The sequence below is a fragment of the Cygnus olor genome, chromosome 2, assembly GCF_009769625.2.
Source record: "Cygnus olor isolate bCygOlo1 chromosome 2, bCygOlo1.pri.v2, whole genome shotgun sequence".
Lineage (NCBI taxonomy): Eukaryota > Metazoa > Chordata > Aves > Anseriformes > Anatidae > Cygnus > Cygnus olor.
The window spans coordinates 80,290,342-80,316,841 of NC_049170.1; the positions used below are offsets into that span (position 1 = coordinate 80,290,342).

Sequence of the window (26,500 nt, forward strand, 5' to 3'; positions counted from 1 at the left end):
ATGAAGTCATAAGAGCTCAATCCAAGCTTATTAACATACAGTTATCAATCCAAAAGAATTAGTCTTTTTTTTTTTCTTACTCCTTGTATAATAAAGTATACTAGAACTGACTGTCGTTTAGGATCTCTCTTTAAAGTGGGTTTTTTAGAAGCAGCTTGATGAACTGGGACAGGTCTTTCCACAAATCTTCATGATAGAAAATCTTTTTGCTAGCTGTTATTTTCTTCTTAAGAGGGGAAAATGTGTTTACCACTTGATTACTGAAGGCCTGTTAATCCTCCTGTGTTCACATTGAGACTCTCCTTAAAACCTATGCCTGCTATTTATAGGCTCTAAAGAAATGGCATTGAATGATACTTTTCTCTTTTAAATGTATACAAAATTTTCTAGAGTAAATAATGGTTTATCTCAGACAGCATTGGTACATTTCGGGAAAATTTATACATTATATCCGTCTGTTTTCTGTTGTTATTTAAGTATGGCAGCCTTACTCTTGAAAAGGTCCAGAAGTTTGCTTGGAGGAATGAGATTGAATATCTGAAATAAATATTTACCAGTATTACAGCTTATACGAAATGACAACAAATTTAGCAGCAGCTTCACTTAATCCTATTTGGCAGAAGTTTCTAAAGTGACCTTGCTTAGATCTCTACAATTATGGAGTCATGTCTCTATTTAGGAACCACCTTGGGTTCTCACCATTTGTTTGAGCTTTTTTTGTTTTGTTTTGTTTTTAAATATTCTATTGCATGTCTTTTAAAGTAGTTTGAGCACTTACTTCCAGAGGTGTTTGGTAAGTAGCTGCTGGAACTTCAGCATGTCTTCTGCTTTGGAGTGAGCTAGATTTCTGCCATCATGGGAACTGATTAACGTCTCATATTACAGTAATTTTCATGTACCTTGACAAAAGCCCTGAATTAAAAGGTGCTTTAAATTTTCAGCATGAGTATTTTGATAAGAAGTTAAAAGTATTAACTCATTTTTTTCCCCTTATTTTTTGCATCCAGTGAATAGTAGGACATGTTTCTGAATGCTAGATGAAAAGTTTATATAGATCCATGTGCCCTACTGACCTTGTGAGACCCCTGACTGTTTGTCCAGCAGTCTTCACTGACAAGCGCTCTCAGACCTAGCTAAAACTTGCCACTGACTGGCAACTGCTAAGAGAAGCTTCAGTGCAAGGCATTATAAGGCCCACAGAAAATGTCAAATGCAACTCTCATTTCCCAGCACTACTCAAATCTAGCAACCCTCAAGGTTAACATATAAAACAAGAGGACTAGTTTGAAATTCAAATAAACACAGCTGCAGCATGATTTGTAAGTAGACATGCGCTCCTTTTCTTATATGTGTTATGAATTCTGAAATAGTAATTACAAATTTTGTCATTAATCATAAGGAATAAAGAGAATGAATTCAGAATACATTTCTTTCTGGAAAGTTTCCCCACATCTTGTATGATATAAGCGAACAAAAAGACCGCGTGCAGAAATATCCATGAAAACTCTTCTCTCAAGTACTGTTTTCTCCAAATGTTTTTTTTTCTGAATTTTGCATCAAATTCTAGTAGACATTCAAAAGGAACTCCATTGTATGTTCAGATCATTATTATAATTTTAGTGTGCAAGAACTTCTGTAATTTGTCTTTAAAATGTCTTGAATTTCTAGCATTTTCAGAAAGCAAAATACCTGTTTCCCAACACAATGCAAAAATGTGTATGTTGGTAGGAAAAGCCCACAAGTTTGTTCACATTGGCATAGCTTTTGTTTTTTTTCCTTTCAGCAGCACTAGTAGTGCAAAATGTTCTTCACTGGATAGCCTTAACATACAGCACTCTGAGCAAAATGGGGTAATGGACTGGAGAAGAAAAAGCTGTATTGCCCAGCAGCACCCAGAGCACTGTACAAACCTACTTGACCAGGTGTGTTGTTTTTACATTTAAAGCTGTGCTCTGAAACTCTGAAACGAGGAGACTGTCCTCTACACATGATTATATTTAGATTTAAAAGACGAAGAACACTGCTAAAATTGTAGCGATAACTGTCCATGTTCAAGTTGCAGGTGACCTACCTTGATTAGAAAACCCCTCATAATTTTTACACTTACCACTCTTTTGAAGTTTAAGTATTTTGTTTTGAATTTATAGCTAAAACATCCCAACAGGACGTGTGCAATCAGAAAAGTCTTAACGTTAATTTCTTAGCAGGAACTTCCTGTTATTGTAGCGTGTTGTACAATAAGTTAGAACTCTCTGTAACAGAGAATTTCAGAAGGCCTAAGGAATTTGTGTTGTTGCAAGCACCAAACTCAACGTGGTATTAATAAGTAAACTATATGAACGGTGCAGCAGGGAGTACAGGTTAGACATACCCCCATCTATCTTACCTCCATTATCTAAGTAACTTAAGTATTAATCTTCATTGAAAAAGTTAATAGCTGGATGCATATATACACATTGTGTGAGATTTTTATTTTTTTTGTCTCCGGTGGTCAATTTCGGTATGAGTGTGGTCAGGAGGAATAATTACTCATAAATAAATTCATGTACTGAAGTTGAGGGAAAGAAGGTAGCTCACGTTTTCATCTGAAAAACCCTGAATGTTAGAATTGCTTAATATTGATTTCATTCCACATGCAGAATTTGGCTATTGATTATTATGTGGGGAATGGTAAGCCAAAGTTTCCTTATTTCACAAACTAGGGTAATGAACTGAGATTTGTTTTCAAAGCAGAAATGGTAGACTGCATCAAAGCTTGAAGTACGCGAGCTTGAGGCAAGACAAAATTGATGTACTGAAGCAGGAAAAGCTACTTCTCATTTAGAAGATTTCCAAATACAGCGTAGGCAGAGACTATTTTTGAGTTGTCACAGTTTTTACTGCTTTGCCAAATATGAGATATCACTAGCAACTAGTATATACTTACAGAAAAATGCAAATGTTGTGTTTTTTTAATACGCTCCTAGGTGGTATTTTACAGAGTTTAGTTTAGCAGCAATCAAGGCCAGGTACCTGTTTTGTCAAGATGTAAATATAACTTGCAATGTAAAAATAATTTGCCACATGTACTCTTCTCCCCCTCCCAATCAGATAATTCCACTTAAATCAAAAGTTCTGTAGCCCCTTAAGCCTTATGATTAACTCTGATGAGATAACTTCTTTTCGAGGAAGGAGTTGTTAGGGAGTATTTGATGAAAAGTGTTTGGTTTTCTCCTCAAATGGAAAGACTTACAGCTTACTTATAGCAATAATTTGACTGATATCTTCTGAATATTTGGAAGTAGTAATTCGCTGTGTCCTTTGCTAATAATAGCATAAACGCAAGATGATATGCATGCTTCTGAAGGTCTGATTGCACCGTACAAATAGTTGTTTGTATGGCTGTAGCATCTGTGAGCAGCACTAGTCATGGGCTCATAGACCTTTAAGTCTAAGGTTTTTTGTATGTTTTCATGATACAAATTATCTTTTATGACTCGCATTCTTGTATTTTCTGTTTAGCATACAGGGGAAAAACGAAGTCTGTCTGCAGTAAGCAAGAAGAAGGGAAAGCCACAGCTGGAAAAGTAGGTTTCCAACGTAACCAGTAATCCAGGAACAACATGTGGTGCATTCACTCTGATAAACAGCGTACAGTCAGTTAGCTGCTTTGTTTTACTATCGTGGAACAAGAGCTGGCATATTGTGAGACTAGGCTATATAAAAAACCTTTTATTTTTTGAAAAGAAGTAATGTGATAAACAGGATGTAATTGTATGCATTCCTTTCCTAAAATTGTCAGTTGTCATTTAGCAAACAGACTAAGGAGCAGAAGCAGGTTGAGTGATACAGAATTACCTTTTTTTCCCTTTATATTTATGTGAAAGTTAAAAATTGAAAAGCTGTCCACAAAATGGTGAAGATCAAGTAAGGACTGACAGTGGGTGGTAACTTGCTGAAATGTTTTATTGAAGATAATTTGCGAATCAGAGGGCTTCAGAACTTCCTGTGGACTAAACAGTCCTCCACCGTAAGGAAGTGAAAAAGTTTACAACCTTATCTAATAAGGTTTCAACTTGACTTCTTGTCATTTTATTACTCTGTAACCAGATGCTTTTACCATAGTCTAGGGTATGGCTTCACTTACATTCGTTAGCTTTCAGAAAAGGCTGCAGAATCAGCTGCATCCTCTTTTTTTTTTTTTTTTTAAACTCTTGTGTGTTTTCTTTTAGATCTTTATTCAAAGTGTTTAGTAACACTGTTGATAGTTTAATTACTGGTATATTACCCAAATAAATAAAGGCTATTAGTGCATTATCTACGTTTGTTGTTAAATTTGTTAAATACACATTTGTGGCCTGGAGTTACTGCCTTTGTTTACAGTGGCATTCTGTTTTCATACATGGTTGGTTTTCTGTGCTCATGCATTTGGGAAAAAAAAAACGTGAAAATTATTTACACAGGGAGAAAGCAAAGAAAACTGACTGCCGGTTGAGTAACAGGACTAATGGAGTTAGAGTTGCAGCATCACAGCACATACGTACAGGGACAGCAAAAGGTAAGATGTTTTCTCCTAAGCTGTTTATAAGAAACAGAATTTCAGTTTTGCCCATTTATTCGATGTTCTGCAGTGAAGAGGAAATCACAAATTTGAAGTTTCTTCAAGTCAGCATGTTGGCTGTCTAGTCTGTGCTTTGACTTTCTGGATAAAATGTGCTAGACAGTATTTTGTATAAAATTGCTTAGGGTATGTCTCCTTTTGTGCAAAACTGGAAACATTCTAGTAAAGTCTTCATAAATTGCCTTAAGTAGAGTAGTAGTTACAGAAACAGAGTTAGGCTTCTTCTGTATGAAATTCAGCAGTCTGAGTGTGTGGAAGTCCAGCATCTTGTCATTAGCATTCGCTTTGCAGCTCACTAGTTTCATGGATTGCTAGTGCTATGGGGTGGCACATGTGGAACCCGTTACAAAAACCCTCTGGTGTGACTCTTTGGTGAACTGTAGTGCATAAACCAGGTGACTACTGAGCACAGAACCGCGTACGCTGCCCTAACAGGGTTTTTAAGTTTAGGTAACGCAGCAAAATCTAGTGTCTGGGCCAGAGTTTGTATACATCAGTCAGTGTTAAGCAACACAAATATCATTTTTGTTTTAGTAAGTTGAGCCTTCAGGTTTTATTACCAATTTCTGAAGGGCTACGTTACCTATTGACTTTGATGTCGTGATGTTTTCCAGTCTCCTAGTATCAGTTGCATCCTTGTCTTTCTCATATTTAGTTTTCCCAACAGAAAGCTGAAAAAGAATTTGCCTTTTTCTATACCGCCTAATTGGCCCAAGTGTTGAAAGCACTCTTTCAAAGTGCCTTGTCTTGCTCATGCTTCTCCGTGGGGTACAGTCTTGAACAAGTTTCCGTTCTTTCTTCTCATCACTTCTTACCTTTGAGAGTTCCAGGTAGATCCCATTGCTGAATTAGTGTCATGTGCTTTATGGGCAGCTTTTGTTATCTTCTAAAAAGTGTATTAAAATCTGACAGAAACTTTAAGAATTCACAGTTCACAAAGTTAGCAAAAACAATACGTTTGTAAAAGGTTATAGGTAAGAGCTGTACAAGTAGGAAAAATAATATACAGGACAGCTTTTTGTATATGTTTGATTGCTTACTGCTCTTGTTATGCAAAACACACTGAGTGTTTATGAACTGATGATAACTTTCAGAGACTGTGCAATTTTGTGTGATACAGTGCAGTGCTAAAAAGGAGTGCTTTGTGTTCACCCACTACGCACTAATCCACAGATGTGAAACTGCCTCCTCGATAGAGATGGCTAGTTAAGGCTGCTCCAAGAAGAAACTTCAGCCCACAGGGTTTAGAAGCAATTCAGCCTTCAGGGATGAGCTTTCTACCTGTTTGTGTACAAACATAAAAACGTCATCTGATATACTCTTTTCAAGATGCAGTCTACAAGAAGAAAAAATCGTGTAGCCATCTGAGTCTCCCTAGCGTTGTATCTGAAAGCATGGTTTGAAATGTCCTCTTTTGAGTCAGCAGCTCTTAATTGCATCGTATTTTCTTCCATTTTTCACTCCCTATTTTTAGCTTTTGAGTCCTCATTTAGTTATGCTTGTAACTTAGAAGACTTGATATTTTGTGATAAGTGCTTTGGACTTTTTGAACAATTGTCAGCATTGTGAGGTTGACACTTCCACTTCACATTATATTTTAACAAGTGTTTAGAATATGTAATAATTTTACCAAGTATAGGTTTCAGTATAGGTTTTCTCTAGCCAGGAAAATGGTTTCAAGAATCAAAACATTATGTCAGCTTTATAATGACTTATCCCAACCTGTTACATTTGTGGTAACAGTAATGAATAAATAATTATAAATAGATTAAAAATTTGTAACAATTAATAATAATCTAAATAAGAGTTCTGGTTTTGTCCTGGAGTTTTTCCAACAGAGTTTTGCCGCATCGGGGTTTCCTTGATGCTAGCATCTGACCTACATTCTGTGAGAGCACACATCTCTCTTGTTACTTCACCTCTGAGGCTGAACCTGAAAGCCGGAGCATTCTGGCTTAGACTTGACTTCACTAATAGGATCCAAACCCACCCTGAAATCCTATTTCCAGCAAATGAGTTTCCCATGATCCCTTTCAAAATTTAGAAAGCAATTTTATACATCTGTAGTTCACCTTTTTTCCTTAAACAGATTTTGTTGATACATTTGGCTTAAAGCCTGTTCTTGAGCAGTTCGTGATGAAAAGGTGTGTTGTTTGGACTGTGCCTGCTGAGTTAGCTTTCTGCCTTTGCTGGTATGACCAAGGAGTTATTTCACCTATTTGAATGGAAACAGTTGACTGCTACCATGCAGAGGAAATTATTATTACACTACACTTTTTATAAGCATCACAAAACTTTTGAAGGGTTATTCTTTTGATTATTCTGCATTAAATGTGAATTTTCAGTGTCACCTTCTTTAACGTGAAGGATTCAGTCATCAGATATGTGGGGTACAAGACTAGCCCTTGATGCATGGCGTTAAAACATTAGAAGGGACAGATGCAATTAAGTAGGAACCACAGTATAACAAACAAAAATCTGGACTAGCGTGATATCAGCAAACCAAAACAATCTCACTTCAATATACTAAGATTAAAAATAAAAATGCCAATTTTTATTTTTAGATCTGAATTTGGACGCTGGATCTGGTCATGATACATGTGGAGAAACATCGTCTGAAAGTTACAGTTCTCCTTCTAGTCCACGACATGATGGGAGGGAAAGCTTTGATAGTGAAGAAGAAAAAGACAGAGGTTGGATTTGTGGAGAGTGTGCATGAACTTCTGTATTCCTTGACTAATCTTTTTCTTGTATTAATTTTAATTGGTTTCTCAATTTTATTAGCTGCTCTCATTTCTGAACTCGCCGCAGATGACGTTTTGTTTTGTGAGTTTTGTGGCTGGATGATTTGAAGGCTTCTTGCAAATAGCATGACCGTTTGCATACTGTTGAGTTTTAGATTGCTACGTACATGTATGTCATACAAGATATCCGTATTTTCTGACTTCAGTGATGTAGATCTCTTGATTAAGTTCAGCAGCACAGTATATGGAAAAAATGTTTTACGTTTGGCATAAAATTGACTTGTTTTACATCAAAGTATGCCCATCATTTTTGAGAGGTTCTTCTCTTTGTATTTAATGACCGTTGAATTTGCCACTCCTTCCAAATTTGAGTGAACTGTGTTAATATCTTTCAAGGTAGATGCAAATTCCTAATGTAGTCTGTGTACCACCATTCCCATTTGCAGATATTCACAAGTCAAAGACACGGTAGCTTGTTAGGCAGTTTGGTATAGGCGAGTGATTGAGATTGACCTACCCTGATCTGGACGAATGAAAAAATAGTCTCGAAGTTGTTCTAATTCAGGAAGATGTAACTATCATTTGTGTCAGCAAATGTAGTTTTATGTGGGTGAATGAGTCCAGGGTGAGAGTTAATGTAGTTTCATATACACTCTTCCGACTCTGACAAATGCTGTTTTCTCCACAGATACGGATAGCAATTCTGAGGACTCTGGGAATCAAAACGCAACCAGGTTTACAGGCTACAGTGCTGTCAGTTCATCAAACATGAACAAATCTTCTGCTCAGATCTCTGCAGTGAATAACGAAAACGGAAGCCTTTCAGAAGATCCTCTGAACGCAAAGTTCCAACACATTTCCTTTATGCCTGCCTTACACTGTGTGATGCACAGCGCTGCCCAAAAGCCTGAAGCAGTTGTCCCACCGCCCATATCTGCAGATGGTAAAACGATGGGAATGCTCGTTACCACGCCTGTTGCTGTCTCACCAGTGAGAGAGTCTGCGAATTCACCTCCTGGTGGAATGGGCCCGGGGACTTCTGGTGAACCCGAGAAACGCCTTGAGCTGATGGCTTCCCCTTTGCCAGTCCCATCCACTTTCCTTCCACACTCTGTCCAGCCTGGTAGCCCTGCTTTGCATTTGGCAATACACAGATTGAAAATGCCCTCTCCACAGGGATCGTCAGAAAGTTGCACAGTTAATGGACCGCAGCAGCCGACAGGAAACTTGAGTATTGGATCACCAAATACTGCCTTTATCCCAGTCCACAATCCAGGTAGTTTCCCAGGATCCCCAGTTCCTACGACAGATCCCATCACAAAACCTGCATCCCAGGTGGTAGGACTGAATCAAATGGTGCCTCACATTGAGGGAAACCCAGGAGCGATCCCTCAGCCTACCAATCTAAAGGTAGTTCTTCCAGCAGCTGGTCTCTCCACGGCAGCACCACCACCTCCACCAGCTTCGTACGCTTTGCCAGGCAGTCCTCACGCTACCAGTGTGTTGCCCAACCAGAATACAAACGTGCTAAACACTGTAGCAACTTCCTCGCCACCTCAGTCCGCTGGTTTAGGTGTTGGCCAGGTGCAGTCCACCGTTCCTCCCGCAATACCTACACACACGCCAGGCCCTGCCCCTAGCCCGAGCCCTGCTTTAACACACAGCACTGCACAGAGCGACAGCACATCCTACATAAACGCTGTTGGAAACAATAACACTAATGGGACAATGTTACCTCCGCAGCAGTTGGGATCTGGTCCTTGCGGTTCTTGTGGACGTAGGTGTAGCTGTGGGACCAATGGAAGCCTTCAGATTAATAGCTATTTTTATCATAACCCACTTCATGGACAAGTCTACAGAGTTCCATCTTTCTTCACTCTGCCATCACTTTGCAATGGCAGCTACCTCAATCAAGCACATCAAAGCAATGGAACACAACTTCCTTTCTTCCTGCCTCAGTCTCCATATGCAAACGGGCTTATGCATGACCCGGTAATGGGGAGCCAAGCCAACTATGGTATGCAGCAGATGGCAGGATTTGGGAGGTTCTATCCTGTATATCCAGCACCTAACGTAGTTGCCAACACAAATGGGTCGGGACCCAAGAAGAACGGGAACGTTTCATGTTACAATTGTGGTGTAAGTGGACACTATGCGCAGGACTGTAAGCAGTCATCCATGGAGGCCAGTCAACAAGGTAATCATGATAACTCCCAGCGGACTTGCTTTTGAGTTTAGCAGTTTCTCTTTACCTTACTGAATGTGCTGTTTCTGGTCTTGCAGAAAGGTGTGCGTGCGTGTGTATGTTTTGTGTAAATGGTTGTGCATTAGTGACCTGCTCTAAAACTGCAAAGTATCTTATCTCTGCCTGAAATTTTTGTAGAACAGAGCAAGGGAATGGGATTCACAGCGCGAAGCTGAAAATGGGCACGATTCAGAGCTGGGAACTCAAACTGTATCTGTTCTAACTTGTCATTCCTTTCACTGGTTTGTTTTTGGCATTATGTTGAGATTTGCATGTTGTTCCAATTTTTCCATTCCTGTTCAGTGTTTTTTGGAGAGAATTTATTGGCAAAAAGTGTGGAAAATATCCATTACTGTCTATAATGTGAACGTGAATCCTTAAAACTTAGGAGAACTCAAAAAAGCAAACAAAGTGGCCATTTGATAATTTAACTTTTGTAGAGCTTACATTTGCACAACCAGCCGTCCTCCGTGCCCCATCGTGAAATACACAAATGAAATACGCTTCAACTTTTCGGACAAGTTGCAGCAAAAAGGCAGAAACCAATTGGAACCAAAAATCAAAGGCTTCGGTCTTGTGCGCCATTTTTTTCTCCATTCAAAACAGTGGAGAAAAGGCAGTGTTCACACGGAACGTGAACTGCTCCTGGTTCTTGGCCTGTGCCCACTCTGACTTGACTTGTTTGGTCGGACTGGAACAGGAAGGACTAGCCTTGGTGGGGTCTTCTTTTCTCTGCGTTTTTTCCAACAAGGGTAAAGTCCTATATCTGCTGTCTGTGGTTTTTTAAAAAAACTGACATTTTTAGCGAGCAGTTGAAAGAAAATAGTATAAAATCTTGGGACCTACTTTGAAAGGACTGGAGGATGATAGTGCCTTTTGAAGAGCATGTCCATTTTGATACCTTGTAGTGGTTTTGTAATCCATTTTAATTGTGAGCGGTGACTTAGTAGTTCTCTTTCCTGTTTTAGGCACTTACAGACTGAGATACGCACCTCCCCCTCCCCCTTCCAATGATACCTTGGATTCTGCAGACTGAAACAAGTAAACATTGCCTACTTAAACTGAAGCTTGGGAAATTGGGGGAAGGTGTGTGTGGGAGGGGGGGGTGGTCTTGTGTTTTGGGACATTCCCGGTTTTATATTCTTTTGGAATTTTTCATTGCTTTTGCACCTCTGTTCCATACAAAAGAAGAAAGCTGAGTCCCTGGTCTCCTTCTGGTTCTACAAAAGGCTTGCGTAATGCATGTAATTCACACACACAGCCAAACAATCAAAAAGAGCATTCGAACCATGCTTTTGCACTGAAGACTTGAGACATGTGCAATGTTTACTGCATTTTAAAAAAAAAAAAAGTCCTCTGACCTCTGACATCACTGGTGGAGCAGCCATATGGTGAAAGAAGAAACTTGGTCATGTTCCCCACCACAATCTTCTCCCCCTCCCACTCCCTGTCCTCTTTATGCTGCTGTTTTATTTTCTTTTCCCTGTCTGTCCACGTGGATTCGTTGGACTTGCATGAGTGTTTAGCAGTTCATACAGACCCTGCCCCTACTCTAAATTAATGCTCGTGAATTGAGGGGAGATGTTCAAACGTCCTATTAGGAGAATCCAAAGGAACACACCGTACTGTGTGTACTATATCTACTAAAAATACATATACACAGCTCTTGAGAGTCCCAAATAATGAAAATACATAGAGCAGGAAGTGGCTGAAACTGTGTGGACTTGAACAGATTTTTAAAAATGAACAAGCTTAAATTGACAGATTTTTCTTCCATTGTAGCTTTTTAGCCTGTATGTTCAGCAAAAAAAAAAAAAAGGTGAAAAAAATGGTATGAATGTTGTACTCAGTGTGTTTGCATTTGTAATGAAAGTTGACAGCATTTTTTCCTTTTTTAAAGCTATTCTACATCGTGTCAACACAGAATGAACATTACTTGATTGAATATTTTTTTCCTAAACTATTAGTGTTGCATTGTACTTAGAATGTAAATGTTTTATTTCAAACTGAACAAAAGCTATGGTTTTCTACAAAATAGTCAGGTATTAGTATTAGAACCTGTCTACCAAATAGCAAAGTCACTATTTTATAACAATTTACCACTATGCGTAATTACGGTATAATGTGAAAGACTGAAATGAGTGTTAAGATGGTATTAATCATGTCAGTATCATGAGTAAGTAAGTTTAATGCTGCTGTATTTTTTATTTTATTTTTAAAAGCCAATATAAGTACTAAATTGCTTCCAGGTAATATTTGATTTCCTAAAGTGCACTGAGGTTATCTGGAAGATGAGTGTATTTTTTGACTGCTGCATTCAACACCGATGAACAACTACCACTGTATATCCATAGGGTTTGGCATTCCTCACAGTTCATGGCAGAAATCTTTTTTCTTAAACTAAGGCCCAGTGTCCGGTAGAGGGATGAAATAAAATCAATCTTTGGTTCAGCCGTCTAATAAATTGCTAAAAAAAAAAAAAAAAAAAAAAAAAAAACTTGAAGAAAAAAAGCTTGATTACTACATTTCTTCATAGGTAGCATTTATATTTATAGCACCAGTGTACATTTTGAAACTTTTTTCTTGGAGGGGGGGAACGGGGAGGGAGGTAGATGAAAGCTTTAATTTAAAAAAAAAAAAAAAAGTTTAAGTAGTAAATGAAAATTATTTTGATTAAAATTTTTATTTGATCTGGGTATTTTTGGACCACTTGAAATGAATGAACTGCGTTTGAGTTGAAGTGAGGGTGTTAAACCACCAATGGACTTGTATTGTGAATTACCTGCCAGTTGTACTTTATGGAACTTATTTTATGATTTAAAATACTGTACTGTAAATAGGAGGTATGTTACCTTCTCTTTATTTGTATGTTTACCATATACTTTGATATTTGAAATGTACTGGAAAGGTCACTTATATTTCTAGAAGAGATTGGATTTTATGCAACCTTTTTCCTTGACTTAACAGCAATAAAAAAAGAAAAAAAAAAGTACCCGTGTTCAAGTACTGTCCTTTATCGCTGAGAAAAATGAAATAAAAGTGGTACTTTGCTTCTGGGTAGAGGATGGGAACGTGGAAGGTTTTGGCAAGCTACTGTTTTGCTTGGAATCTGTCACTTTTAAGATGAAGCTGAGAGTATTTGACTTAAGGTAAGATCAGTCTTGTAACTGCAGTCAGGATACTGTCTCTGGCTTTCAGCTGCTCTAGGGCAGATAGATCTCTTGGGAGAAAGAGGATGGCCTTCTGTGATAGACCCAGGACTTTGACCCGAGCTCTTTCAGAACAGTTAAGCCTGAGTTTTATTCTGATGGCTCCTGGAGTTGGGGTGAAACCCAGTTTAAACATGCTTTTTTAACTGCAGTGCAACTTGAGTCCACTGTACTCCTCGATATAGCGTGTTTGCTGGTCATGCACTAGCTGGAAGGTGAGATCTTTTTCCGTCTGCTAAAATACATAGAAGGACAATAGGAGTTCTGGGGCTAGAGAAGCAGCTTATGTATGTGTAGATTACGGCTGAGTGGTATGATATGAGTTTAATACCCGAATGTGCTCAAGTAGTACTGAAAAAGAGGAGGGTAATAATTACTCTGTCACCTTCCCTTCCCTGTACTGTACAGCCAGAGCTTCTAATTCCTAGTGCTTAGCAGCAGCTTATCTACCGAGCTGAGGACCACAGACTGTCTTAGATCTTTATCCCAGCTTACTACCCAGAGCAACCTACTTCATGAGAAACCAACCAACATGAGAAGGCTCAAAGCTGCCCACGAACCCAACCTTTTTTCCTTGGGCAACTTGCATAATAGCGGGTATTTTAACGAGGTATCATGCAAAACATCATTATGCAAACATTCAGTTTCTGCAAGGATCTCGTATCCCTCCCGGAGTGCGTGCTCATGTCCAAGGAATTTGTGAGTTAACCATATTGCTTTGAAAAAGGGATCTGCTACTTATCATGCCATCAGAGATGCCGATGCTCCGGTGTGCCCGAATGACACCGTCTGTTTATGCTGCGAGCAATCCTGACTAACAGATCCCGGGCGCACCTATCAATCCAAACATCTAAAAATGCTTGCCCTCTGGCACTGCAAGCAGTATGAAATGCCTCATTATTCTGCTGCTTGTTTTGCCGGAGACCTAACGATACTCTCGCCCAGCTGTCCTCTCTGGCTACCCTGCTCTCACCTGGGCAATCAGGTTTAACTACAACTGCAGGGATTCTTCCATTCAGTGGCTTGGAAGCAGTTGAATGCCCTGAAGATCCGTGAGGCAATCCCACTATCTGGCTGGCCCTGGCTGCTGTTCAGGCTGTCCAGGAGCGACTCCCGAGTTCTGTGTTGCTCCTGGTTTGTATGGCTTGCCGCGGATGTGGAAGTGTGGCGTTTGTCCCCAAAGCTGGGAGGAAAAACGAACAACGAGCGGGGCACGGACAGGACTGGCGAGATGAGTATCAGGGGGTGAGTGCGTCGATGCACGTAGCTTGCTTATGAGTGAACAGATGACCTAATTTTCCCAGCTAAGTGACATTAGGGTGGCAGCAATGACCTAATGCCTCGATCTTGACTTAGCTGGTACCATTGAGGAGGTGAAGGAGCTCTTGTTTGGAAAGAGAGGCTGTATGCATTGTGTCGAGGCAGATGGAAAAGTAAAAGGTGCAAAAATGCATACTGCGAACTGCAGAACTAGACCAGTGCCAAGTTAATTGAATCGTAGAGAAGTGGAAGTGCCATCGATAATTACGGGTGCCAGAATTAGGCACGGTACATACAGAATTTGGCACAGTATACCTAAAGGTCATGTACCGCACTTGTGCTCGCGAGGAGGAAGAGGTGTCTGGAACACCTAGCCAGGCCACCTTTTGTTGTATAAACCCTGGTATCCCAAACCTGCTCATCGAGTATGAGAAGTCAGCAAACCCCTACTGCTGGTGTATTCTGGTGCTGTAGACAGATGCTGTCTGGTTTGGACCTCGTGTCTTCTCTCCATGAGCTTGTCGAAAGCAGCAGAATTGCGTAGTGGGAATCACGCTGAGGTTACTGTGCTGTGGACTCATGCTAGGGCTCAGTGACGTGGACAGGCTCCCAGCACTAAGCAACAGCCCTCTGCTCTTTGAAGGAGGGAAGGAAAAGCAAATGTCAAAGTGTTATTGCAGGGAGAGAGTGGTACCTCCCTCCGTGCTTAGCTGTTGTATGTCTCAGTTGCTGCTTAGGGCAAAGGAGCAGAGCTCCAGTTCTGATCCCGGCTTTGAGCCAACAGCTGCAGACAGGCGCGTTCCTTAGTCTTATTTAAACTGTATATTGGAGTAGGTTAGAGGTCAAAACATATGAGCAGCTATATTTGGTCTGACCGAAAGTTCACTTATGCCTGCATCCTGTCTCCAGCAATGATCAGTAGCAGATATTTAGGAAGAAAGCATTTTTAATGAGGGAGAGATGGTAGTTCTCGCATATGCGCTGTCCTAGCGAAATGAAGTGAATCTCTTGAGTTCATCTTCACAATAGGTGGCAGCATAACTCCACCAGTTGAATATACTTGTGCTTCTGAGACACCATGTAAGATGCTTCGGTTTCACTTGGTTTTAACATCTTTGAGCCATAAAAGTAAGCTTATTTGGGGGATTTTTTTGACTTGTGATTTTTGTTACGTTAGTTTCTGTAGGGTTGTCTCATTTTTTGTATTTTCTAGCATGAAGCACGTAGTCGTCATTGTCTCAAAAAAATAAGCATGCTGAAAGCGTATCTGAAGCATTAACTACCTAGAGCTAAAATAGACCAGGTCTCATAGACGGTACTGAAAACCTGGAGAATTGCAGCCAAGCGTGAAAGCTGTATCTTCACAGTATCTTTTTAAGACCATATAGCTTGCTTGCAAACTAGAATAATTCCTGAGGGAGTCTGGCTGTCTTTCAGGATAGTTAATCTTATTTATGTCTTCTATACACAGTCCGAAGGTCCGCAATACAGTATTTAATTTCAAATTATATACTTGTCTGGAGTGTCTCATGCTCAGGAGCGTGTTGCCCAAGAGATGGAACATAATAAAGCCATACTTTCTGAGATTGGTACATGCTTCCTGACTAGTGTAAAGAGTCACTGTTGTATAAATGGGTCAATAAAATGATTTAGGAAAGTATAGGCTGAAAAAAATTGTTGGTAAACTGATAGAGTAACAGCATCTTAACATCATGCCAAGGAAGATACCGTTAGTACATTCATTTTAGAATTCTCCTGTTTGATTTAAAATCACAGTTTTTTATTGATTACTAATGTATATTGTTTTATATGTTGATATGTTTATATGTTGATTACTGATATAAAGTTAAGAATTAAGTCAAGAATTAAAGTTAAGAATTAAGTCAAAAGATGCTGATTGGTGTGATTGAATGGGGAAATCCCCATGAAAAATGGGGATTGCTGCTTTAAGTTTAGTTTTAAGATACTCGGTAGGGACTCCTTAGAAAAAAAACAATAGTATTTTACATAATAAAATATTATGTTTACATTGTAATAGTCTTATTTTACACCACTGATAGGTTGAAAGTTAATGGCACTTTCAAGAGCTTCGGATTTTTTTGTTGTTTAACTGAAATGAAGTTTCGAAACTCATGATGTGTCTAAATAGAGTAGTCAGTAAAACAAAATTTTCTTGCTGTCAAAACACCTTATTCGCCTTTTTTAAAGATTTTTTTTTACAGGATACGCGCATGCCCCAGCACACGAGTGGACAGCTTAGCAGTGGCAAGACTTCTGGATGAAAACTTGACACGAGACTTTAGTTGCTCCTTAAAGACCAGATCAGCTCTGAGGTGCACATTGAAATGATTTCCAGGTATTTCAAACTGAGCGTGTAGACCAGGAAATCTTGGTCTCTGTCAAGCAAGTGTTATGAAATAAAAATGTTGAATGAAAAGATCAGTAATGTATGAGGAGGGGAGGGGAAAGCAACAGCAACAAAATACCAGCGGGCATTGGGGTGTGCTTGAGACGAGATGATTTCACCAGATTTCTTACCTCAGCTCAGATCCAGTTCATAGCAAAGAACGAAGAAGTGATTGCATCTATTTGGTACAGACACAAATGACTTCTGCATTTAATCATAGTGCAGCTGACCATCTCACACACCCAACAGAGGAAATTGGAGCTTCCTGCAACCTACATAGGGCTAATTTATGTGGACTGCATAATAATAGAATAGACTGTAATAATACATTTAAAATACTGTGCCATTCACAATTCTTAAGGCTATCCAGAGTTGTCAGCTAGCTAACGCACCTTTATGGTGTTTTCCTTTGATGTGTTTTCCATTTTCATTAATGTGCTAGCTTTTTTTTTTTTTGTCATCTTTCTCATGCCCTGGTTTTCCTTTTAGCATTTCTTTTACACGCCTACTGGAAACATGTATATAATAGAGGGCCGTTTGAAATGCTTTAATCAATGGTATGCAAACCTCCCAGACAACAATGCTGAAAACTTGCTAACCCAAAATAAAATAACCTGTGCAAGGAGGTAACTATTTCGGCATAAGACTGTGCCAGTACCTGTCATTGCGAAAAAGTGGGAGCTGTGACTTAAAATTCCACTTTGAAGCCACCAATTTTTTCTTCCCTTTTAAGGAAGGATCTCTCATTTCTAGCAACTTCTTGGGTGGAGGCGGCAAAGAACAGGACATAAATCCCATTTCTGTGCATGTACCATGCTGCTTGCGGTGGCAGAGGAGAGGGCGCTGGGATCCGGAGCCACAGGAGGGACCAGGACTGCTCGAGAGATCAGTGCTGGTCTGTGCTGCAGAAGCTTCAGTTCCAGACTTTAATCGTTTATGCTTATTTGCTCAATTTTAAAAACAGAAACCTTCCTAACTAATAGCCTTCTTGCAAGCACATACAAGAGGATTAGGACAGAGTAGGTCAAGCCCGTTTGACAATACCAATTGCATAGACAGCCGGAGTGTGAGTACCTAGAAAGTTTCACCAGTTGTCTGGGCCCCGTTTTTCAAAACTCTGTGATTGAAGCCTTAAAGTTTCATCCTTCAGATCTTCTGTGCACTTCTTTAACCAACTTTTGCTGGCCAGTTTGAGCCTACTTTCATATCCAGAATATTTCACTTCCTCAGGTGAAAGGGAAGGCTACAGAGGCCTCTCCCTCCATTGCCAGGCATTGTCAGCCACCCCATAGTTTTCCAAGTTTCTTTGTTTAGAAATGTATCTAGTTTCCCTCTGAACCCTTTAAAACTCCTGATTTCCATGACCGATGCGGGTAACATATTCCATACGCTTGCTTCCCTTTTGTTAGTGAGCTTGTTCAGTCTCTATCTGTCTTTGATGGAGGCGTACACCAGGCTCCTCCTGTTGCCACTTGAAAGCTGGGAAATGCCCTCAGTTCTTTAGCAAAATTAATTTTGTTTCCAATGCTCTTTGTCAAGCTGTACATAATGCTGCTTTGCTTTGCTTAGGTGTTTGCATATTGTGCAGCAATTGTTTTATCTGTGCCAGGATTTTATTTGTACAGCTGGCCATGCCTTTGATACAAGGAAATGCGAGAGTTTAAAGGATGGAAGGAAGGGAGAGATGGTGGGGAAGCCGCAACAGCTGTTTGCGCTATCCCCAGGTGGGGAGCTGTGCTTCACAAACCGTCCGTGCAGAGCACCAGCGGTTCCAATGAAGGACAACAACAAAAAAATACAAGCCAAAGCTCGGGAAAAAATGAACAGCTGGCACCGGAGAGCACTAATTGGCCGTAACGGCCTGGCCCTGCCCATGGCCAGCAGCCCCATCTCACCCCTGTGCCTAATCCTGGCCGAGTGATGCAGGTACCCCCTGCATCGTTCCTGCTCCTGCCTGGGCCCCCGCGATGGACCCTGGGCCCGACCCACCTTGCCTGGGGCTGTTGGTGGGACCAGATCTGCTCAGGTGCTGGGGACAGCCAGGTCACCCTGGGCTCCCTCCTGCAGCTCCTCAGCGAGCCTTCAGCATCTCCTGAAGCTCACCTCTTCATCTCGCATGTGCTGTGGTGCATGAACCCCCCTGCAGGTGATGGTTTGCTTCCTACAGGTTCTTGTTAGCTGTGGGCCGAAGGATGGGGTGGCAAGTAGAAGGGATGGAGGTCATCCAGTTTGCAGAAGATACCATTTAAGATGCTTGATAATTGCAGCACAACCTAAATGAGGAGCAACATGCAGCTGAGGAGAGAAGAGATGGAAAAAAAATAGTCTAAAACGTAGCCATTAGGGTCACTAAATATTGTTTATTTATAGCTGGTTCAGGCCCACTTTCTGTCCCAGATACTTCTGAACTAACTTCAGTCATGCAACAAATGCAAAGCCAAAATAACGCAGTGCTGATTTCGCCGGCTGTGCCTCTCCCCTGATGTAAACAGGGCTTTCCAGCTACGCTTTTATGTAAGTATTTTTGCAGCAGTGTGGAAGCCATTAAACTGTGCGGTTATGTATTTCGCTGCTCATTTGAGACCTATTAAAATAAGGTATTACACAGTGAGCCCGAGGCAGCAGGGACGGGTGAAAGAGGGCAGATTTTGCTCCAGACTGCCATCGCCATATCAGAGAAGGCAAACTACGTTTCTCTAATTTACAGATAAAATCGCCTCAGCTGAAAACTCATTTGATGGTGCATTTTAGACCACATGGGGTCTGAAATGTCATTTTCCCCTCTTTGAGACAAAGAGTGGCAATGATTCTGTGGCACTGGCTTACGAATGTTAATGCAAATGTGTTTTGAGTGAGGTTTTTTTTATCGGCTGAGATGTCTCCAGCCTACAGGCTGCTTGTTCTCAGTCCAGCACTTTGCCTGCCCTTTGTTTTATCTGTTAAGAGCACAACAGCTTTGTCCAGGTGCTCACAGGTGGGGTATATGGATAGCACCTGGAGTAAGCAACTTGGTTTCAGGTGGGCAGAATTATCCACATGAAAGACAAGGTCATTTGCCCCTTCATCTCCAGTTCCATAGTGCTTGCTGCCTATGTGGGGTCTTATCTTCTCATTTTCAGTCTCAAACCCTTTCATCTCCCGTGTTCCTCCTTCTACCTGCCCACTTCTAGTGGGGGTAATGGGGTCAACCTCCAAATCTCTGTTTCTGGATCTGGATTTCACGGTTAGCTTGGCTGTAAGTCATTTCTCAGAGCTGTCTTTTCATTTATGCATTTTTATTCTACATTGTTTATTTGATCATCATGTCATGTTAGGATGATGTCATGTTTTGGCTCTAAAAACTTCAGAAGTCCAGGCAATGTGATTAGAGACAAGTTCACTCCCCGGATTCATTTTCTTTTGAACGCCCAGAGCTTGGCCTTGTCTTCTCACGCACACTGACCATCAGCTGTGGTGGGAAGACAAGGTCCAGACTGGGGCAGGAGGCATTGAAAGGGAGCATAGATGTGGTGTCTGCCTGTAGCAGGATTTCAGAGAAAACTTGGGTGCTGGAAAGGTGGTGACCGAAGACGTGTGTCAGAAGGATGACTGACCTGTAAATGAGCACAATGTGAGATGGAGACGTGGTGTGTTGAAGATGCTACTGCTGCCCCAGAGGCCAAAGCACAGCTGAGTTTAACTGCATTTAAACAAATGAGAAACACGAGGCTTACACGTGAGCTGGGGCAGAAATCTCATGTGGCATCCCTCGACAGGCTTCATCTCTGATATTAAAATATATATTTATATTAGAGGAAAGGCTGAGAGCATTTCTTCTTTATTCTGGTATTTCACATCCTCATGCTGAGGTGCTAGCTGAAAACAGAAGAGCAGTAAAAGACCTTCAGATGAACGTACACAGACGAACAGCAACTCAGGTTGCTCCTTCCCCACCTACCCTTCAAGATGCCCCATGGCTTTTGCTCGTGTAGCCCTTGCAGCTCCTGTTGTTCAGCTCAGCAGCTCCTTACGAGCTTGGTGAGGCAGGAATGTGTCAGTGACCAGAGCCATCTCCTGCCCTGTCCCAGCCCCTGCTTCACTCAGGGACCTCCCATCCCCACCACTGCTGTGTCCAAGTGCCGTCTGTACACGCACAAAACAAGATCTGTGGGATGTCCCCTTCCTGAGCTGGGCTGATCACAGTAAATCCTTACCAGGCCCCTCGCACATCCTTCACGTGGGCAAAACAACCAAGTGCCCATCGTGAGGGGTGCGTACAGCCACGTACCTCCTTCTGTGGAAACTTGTGGTGCTCTGCGCTCCTCTAGGAGCACTTGTGATGTGGGGCTTTTTTCCTTCTAAGTTTTCAAACAATGCCTCAAGGCTGTAGCCACAGCACGTCGAGTGGTCCTAAAAATGAAATTATCTGGGCACTTAGGAATCTGCTGTATAATTAATGACATCTCTGTGAGACACAGAGATACTTTTGTCCCCTGTTGTGTTGATTGTAAACAGAGGTATGAGGTGGAAGGAAGGCATAAATGATGCTGTCTGACAAAGAGGTTTGCTTTGAGGGAAACGCAGAAGACCTGTTAGAAGCCCAGGGCTATGTCTGTACCCCTAAATGAGGTGTGTGGGGGATGCCTGGGAGGGTGCAGCTTGGCTCTAGTGGGGTGATGCCACAGCATGTAGTCATGGGGAAACCTCAGGTGGGATGAGAGCCCCCGAGTTAGATGCCAAGAGTGAGTTAAGGAAAGAACACGAATCCCCTCTGTCAGAGGAAGTCCAGGAGTGCAGCCTGTGGCACCTGAGGGGGCAGAGCATGGGGCTGGGTCACCCTGCCCATGCTGAGGTGCTTCCTGACTGGAGTGCTGGGCAGCACGAGCACATCTGGTGTCACCCGCTGCACCGTGGGTCTGGTAGTTTACCAGACCAGGTAGCACTGGTCTGGTAGCCTCTGTCCCAGACCTCATCCCTTCTTCCCTTCTCCAGAACATGGAACAAGAAAAGCTCCTTTCGGGGACAGAAATAAAATTTCTTCCAGAATTTCCTCTGAGGAGCTCAGGGGTTGTGCTACAGCAGATACAGGCAACTCCACCGTGTGCTTGGTCCCAAGTGCCGCCTCAGCTGCGTGACCTTGGCCGGACAGAAATCCAGGACAGAGCTGGCCCTCACCATGCGCAACTTTCCTGAAGGGGGAAGCAAGTGCAGCAGTAATTGGCTTACTTTCTGTATCCCCACCAGTCTGCCTCACAGAAGTGTTTCAGCGCATTTGCTTGTGTTGATTGCTCCTGGAAGTGCCGGCTTGATGATTTTGTGAGCAGGAGATTCAGCTTTCATTTGCTTCCCATTCAGAGTCCATTTGCTAGCGTAACCTCCCTGCTGCCAGTGCTGCTTCCTTGACTGTGTGTGGTCCTTTTGCCAAATCCTGACATTTCTTATTTTTGGTTAACATCAGAATGGAAGTCCAGAATAATTGCTCTTTCACTTGCCTCTTAAATAGGCCATGCTGCCTGTCTGCATAAATGGTCTCTTCATACATCTTGTCACTCTGCCTTCTAGGCTTCCTTGGAAAAAAAAACAAACAAAACAAACCAAAAAAACCCACTATTTTTCAGAAGTTGCTTTTTCTTCCTCATGAATCACTCTCACCCTGTATGATAGCCAGCATTTGGCCCCAAAGGATGAATACTGCGCAGCTTTGCCAAGGTGCAGTTCAGCTCTAAGACATCCCATATATCCAGGGCTGTCCTGGAAGACCTTGAGGGCTGGGGAGTTGAAGCCTGGCAGGAGCAACGCCGCCTCTGCAGCTGCACCTACCTCCAGTGTTTGATTTCAAGCCCAGCCCAGTTTGAACCATGAGTGTGCAAACCCTGGTGACACAGGAGGATGATCTGCAAATGCAGTTTTGTCAAGGGTAAAAGTCTTTGCTGTCAAGCTGTTCAAAGGGAAACATTTACAGGGTCTAAAGAGCCTTCCTGGGTCAGAGACTACAACTTCTATCATCACTCACCTCCCATTACAAACTTCTTTTATAGACTACCATAGCTCCTTTATAGAGGCAATTAGGCTGGATTTTGTCCTTCTCCTGGTAAAAGGTTGTTTCAGAGCCTTGTTGCTCTCAGTATTAGAAACCAGATAAGAAGATGGGAGTAGCCGTGTAGGACCAGATGAAGGATCCTTCCAAGTATCGTAGGCCTGACATTAGTCAACAGCATATTTGTGTGGTGCCAGGAGTTGGACTCGATGATCCTTGTGGGTCCCTTCCAACTCAGGATATTCTATGATTCTATGATGTTTAAATAGAAAAAGCAAAACCTCTTAAATTTATTAAGATCAGTAAGAATATAGCCAAATCACACAAACTATTAGCCTGTTAGCCAGATAGTGGCTGCCCATTCTCCATCCATGGAGATACCCAGATCCTCGTCCAAGCTCTCATTGAAGCCTTGCCCTGACATTGAAGCTGGCTGTTGTTTGAGCAGGGAATGGATCAGACAGTCTCTTTCAACCTCAGCTATTCTGTGATTCTGTATTTTATTTATAGGTACACCTGGTTTTATTTTTTATTTGCACATATATCTGTAGCTCAGGTAACTGCAGCTGTAGTCACAGTTGTCCAACATCTCCCGCGATAAGACCCCATTTTCAGCTTGCTGCAGGTGACCAGACATCATGTGTTTAAGTTGTAGCTGTTGGATACACTCTTTGCGCTGCATCTTTTCTTTCAGTTACATTCATCTTTTTCTTTTGCTGTTACAGTTGACGTGCTCTAACCATTTCCAAGAGCAAGGTTACTGAAAGAGTCATGACCAAGAGCCAGGAGGTGGCTTGGAAACCAACACACATCTCCAGCAGATGTGGCTTGCAGGGTCATCAGGTGACTCACGCTCTGGCTATGCGGGTGGTCAAGGTCCACGCTTGAACCAAGCTCCTGGGTCTCCTTTCCGTGGTAGTCGAAACGTGACTGCCTTTTCTCCTGGGGGAGGCACAGCCATGAGCATGTTCCTCAGTGCCAGCTGGTGTTGGTGGGAGCCCTGCTACACCCTCTCCAAAACCAGTCCCCAGGGTTTGGTGCCCAGAGGATGCCTGTGGCTCACACGGTGGCTCAGTATCCACAAGCTGGGGCAGAGCCCAGCCTCGTGGTGTCAAGAAGGCAAATTGGGCAATCGCAAACTAGGGTGGGACAGCAGGTCCAAAAGGAAGCAGTTCCTTCCCTCCACCGCCCACAGAGCGCAGTCACTCTGAGGTCTCTGGTCCCCGAACCACACCACGCTTGGGTAAAATGCCTGCGAGCTCCGCACAGCCCTCTGTGCTGCTGTTACCAAATTGTGTTGAGAGCTCATTTTTAAGTGAAGCTGGTGGGGGGGCTGTAGGGCAGGAATAAGCCCTCAGGCATATCTGTCCATACCGTACTTATTGCAGCCTGTCCTCCAACGCTTTAATGCAAAATAAGTCACTTAAAATGGATGGTCATGCCCAGAAGAACCATCACTCTCAATTGTGAACCCTTCACAAACCCAGGAAAAAAATCAATGAGGGATATAAAATAAATAAATAAATCATATTTCATCTCCTCTGTGGCAGTGGGGAGGAAAAAAAAAAAGCAATATAGGCTTCCCTGTAGGGGATTAGGTTTCATTTTAAAATTTTAAACAAATGCAGAAATCTTAGTAGAAGCTTCTGGAAGATCAAGCATTCTGGCATTAAACTAGGAATAAACGGCAGAAGGCTGGGACTCAGGAGACTTTAGGGTTACTGTCTTCTCCACCACTATGCAACCTGTTGTGTGTGACCATGTCTGGTTTCATGTAAGCCAGATCTTCCAGGCTGACTTCTTCCTTCTGGTTTCAGTGGGAGTAAGAACTTAAACACCTCAGGAAGGTCCATTTGCTCCGTTCTCTCTCTCTCACTTGCTATCTGCTCATCTCGTAGGTGTTGCAAGAGCTCTGAGATGAGGGCCGGTCCATACATGTTTGTAAAATGATGCACTCAGTTGACTAGGGGACATTATACGGAGTTGAATTGCCGTGTGATGATTCATATCTTCTTTTGAAAGATTCATTTTGGGCAAGGAATGTGTGGAGTTGAACGTGTGTTTGGGGCATGGGCTGGCCATCTTTCCTATTTGTGAAATAGCCTCCATGCTGGTGGTTCAAATACAAATCAAGGTGGTCAGGGACCACCTTCAGCTTCTGACCTCATTTTCCTGATGCTTTTCACTCTGTGGAGAAAAGAGGGTTGCTCACTGTTTGCCCCAACAGGCAGGCAGTGTTTGGTATGTACATCTGTACACAGACAGGCAGGGAGAGGTATGTGTGATGTACAAATAGGCTGGTGCTCACAATACAGCTTTGATTGCACAGTTGTATTTCAGAAAGAGGAGACACCAAATAATATTGTGCAACGGAAGGTTTTTCCAGAGTTGCACAATTGCTGGATCCTGTGCTGGAGATCAAGGAACTCTGACAAATTGATTTCAGGTAACGAAGCGCGGCCTAGCCGCAAGAAACTTTGTACGTTACATGCATGCGCACCACCAAAACCATCCCAACAGAGACAAAAGCATTTTAATTTCTTCTGCATCAAGATTAATGTGCTTGTCATAGTCCAAGGAACACTTCTTAACTAATACTTGGTGACCGCTGTGGTAGGAAACGTGAGGAACCTAATAGCTCTTGGTGGAGGTGCCATCTTGTGAGCGACAGGGTAAAAACCACAGCAGCGCAGCCCCTGCTGGGTGCATCAGGCAGTGCTGGCACCGTGCTGAAGCAAACTTCTCCACGTGCTTGTGGTGAAGCCTACATTACCCCCCTTGAACAGCCAGGGTATGCAATCCCATCAAAGCTGGCTTCCCTGAGGTACGTCAGGCGCATCTGGGCCTCACGACCTGCTGGAAATGCCCTGCAGCACTTTGGTTGTTTCTGGGGGGAGAGAAGAAGCTGCCGTACCCTTGCAAGGCAGCACTGGTGGGGGAAAATAGATCAGGGACAGCCCGGAGCTGTGTTTGGGTGGGAAAAAAGGCCAAGGAAGAGGCCACCCTTCCAGGTAAACCCTCTGGCCACTGATTTAGGGAATCGGCCAGCAAATGCCCTGCTAAGGAGGTGACGGCCGTGAGGACGGAGAAGCCTGCCGTTGTGATGTGAGGTTTGCTTGCCCCTGGGGCTGTAGCATGAAACTTGAGCAGCTATTATTAATGAATATTAATCTACGCTGCGTGTCAGGACTCGGCGCGTTACTGCAACAGAGGCTGAAGTCGGGAGTTGTCCTCCGTCCTGAGAGAGGGCTCGCACGGCCTCGTGGGGCTTCACCTCTTGTTTGCAGCCCTTGCATTTTACATCGGATTTCCATTATTGAATTAAGCATACAGCATGGTTTTGTGGGGCAGACCAAGCTTTTCATAAAATGTCTTGGAGAGAAAACTTTTTCTCAAGACACACAAGGAAAACAGCAAGGGTTTTTCCATAACCACAAAATAATTGTTCTAGATATATTACTGTGCCAAACAAAACCTGTTCTCTTTATAGCTTTTGTTTCTTGGTAAACACAGGGCTCGCTGCAGTGAGGAACATTTGAAAGGCAAAATCTTGTGATTTAAGATGTTATCCACAGTGTTTTTGTGTTCACAGGGCACACTACTGACACTTGTTCTGTGTTTCATGACAAGCCCAGAGAACAATAAATCATCAGAAAAAGTGTTTCTATTGAGGGGAAAAAAAAAAAAAAGGTTTATGGAGTTTATGTCCCTCAATCAGCAGCTGTCTGTACTTGGTAAAGCTGGTTAAAGGAAATGGTTTTCTGCATATTTTTGTAAAAGCTTTGAATTATTTTCACTTCCTTGCAGCTTCCTTGCATATATATATATTACTTTTCTTAAAAACCTTGCAAAAACCCTTTCAGATCCTGAGAATTTTTTTTAGAAGCAGAACCAAATGCCAGAGGAGGATGTTACCGAGATTTACACTGTACTAGTCCAAATCTGCAATCTGCCTTATGCAGGCCAAATTCCCATTAGCACTTGAGGTTCAGCCAGTGATACAGTTCTTGTTTTCCTTT

The 26,500-nt window shown here is 42.2% G+C and overlaps 1 protein-coding gene across 3 annotated transcripts in view; it reads left to right on the top strand.

Annotated features, from left to right (window-relative positions):
- Positions 1 to 11,388, top strand: part of ZCCHC2 (zinc finger CCHC-type containing 2) — a 42,872-nt gene extending 31,484 nt beyond the window's left edge. For 2 of the 3 annotated variants that reach the window (XM_040547956.1, XM_040547955.1), the window contains 6 exons: positions 1,784 to 1,922; positions 3,502 to 3,566; positions 4,443 to 4,537; positions 7,165 to 7,293; positions 8,033 to 9,541; positions 10,558 to 11,388. In XM_040547956.1, coding sequence (XP_040403890.1) covers positions 1,784 to 1,922; positions 3,502 to 3,566; positions 4,443 to 4,537; positions 7,165 to 7,293; positions 8,033 to 9,541; positions 10,558 to 10,625 — 2,005 coding nt within the window. In that variant the 3' untranslated portion in view covers positions 10,626 to 11,388. The remainder of the gene's footprint in view (positions 1 to 1,783; positions 1,923 to 3,501; positions 3,567 to 4,442; positions 4,538 to 7,164; positions 7,294 to 8,032; positions 9,542 to 10,557) is intronic. The other variant, XM_040547957.1, reaches the window with a different exon arrangement.
- Positions 11,389 to 26,500: the final 15,112 nt, after the last annotated feature.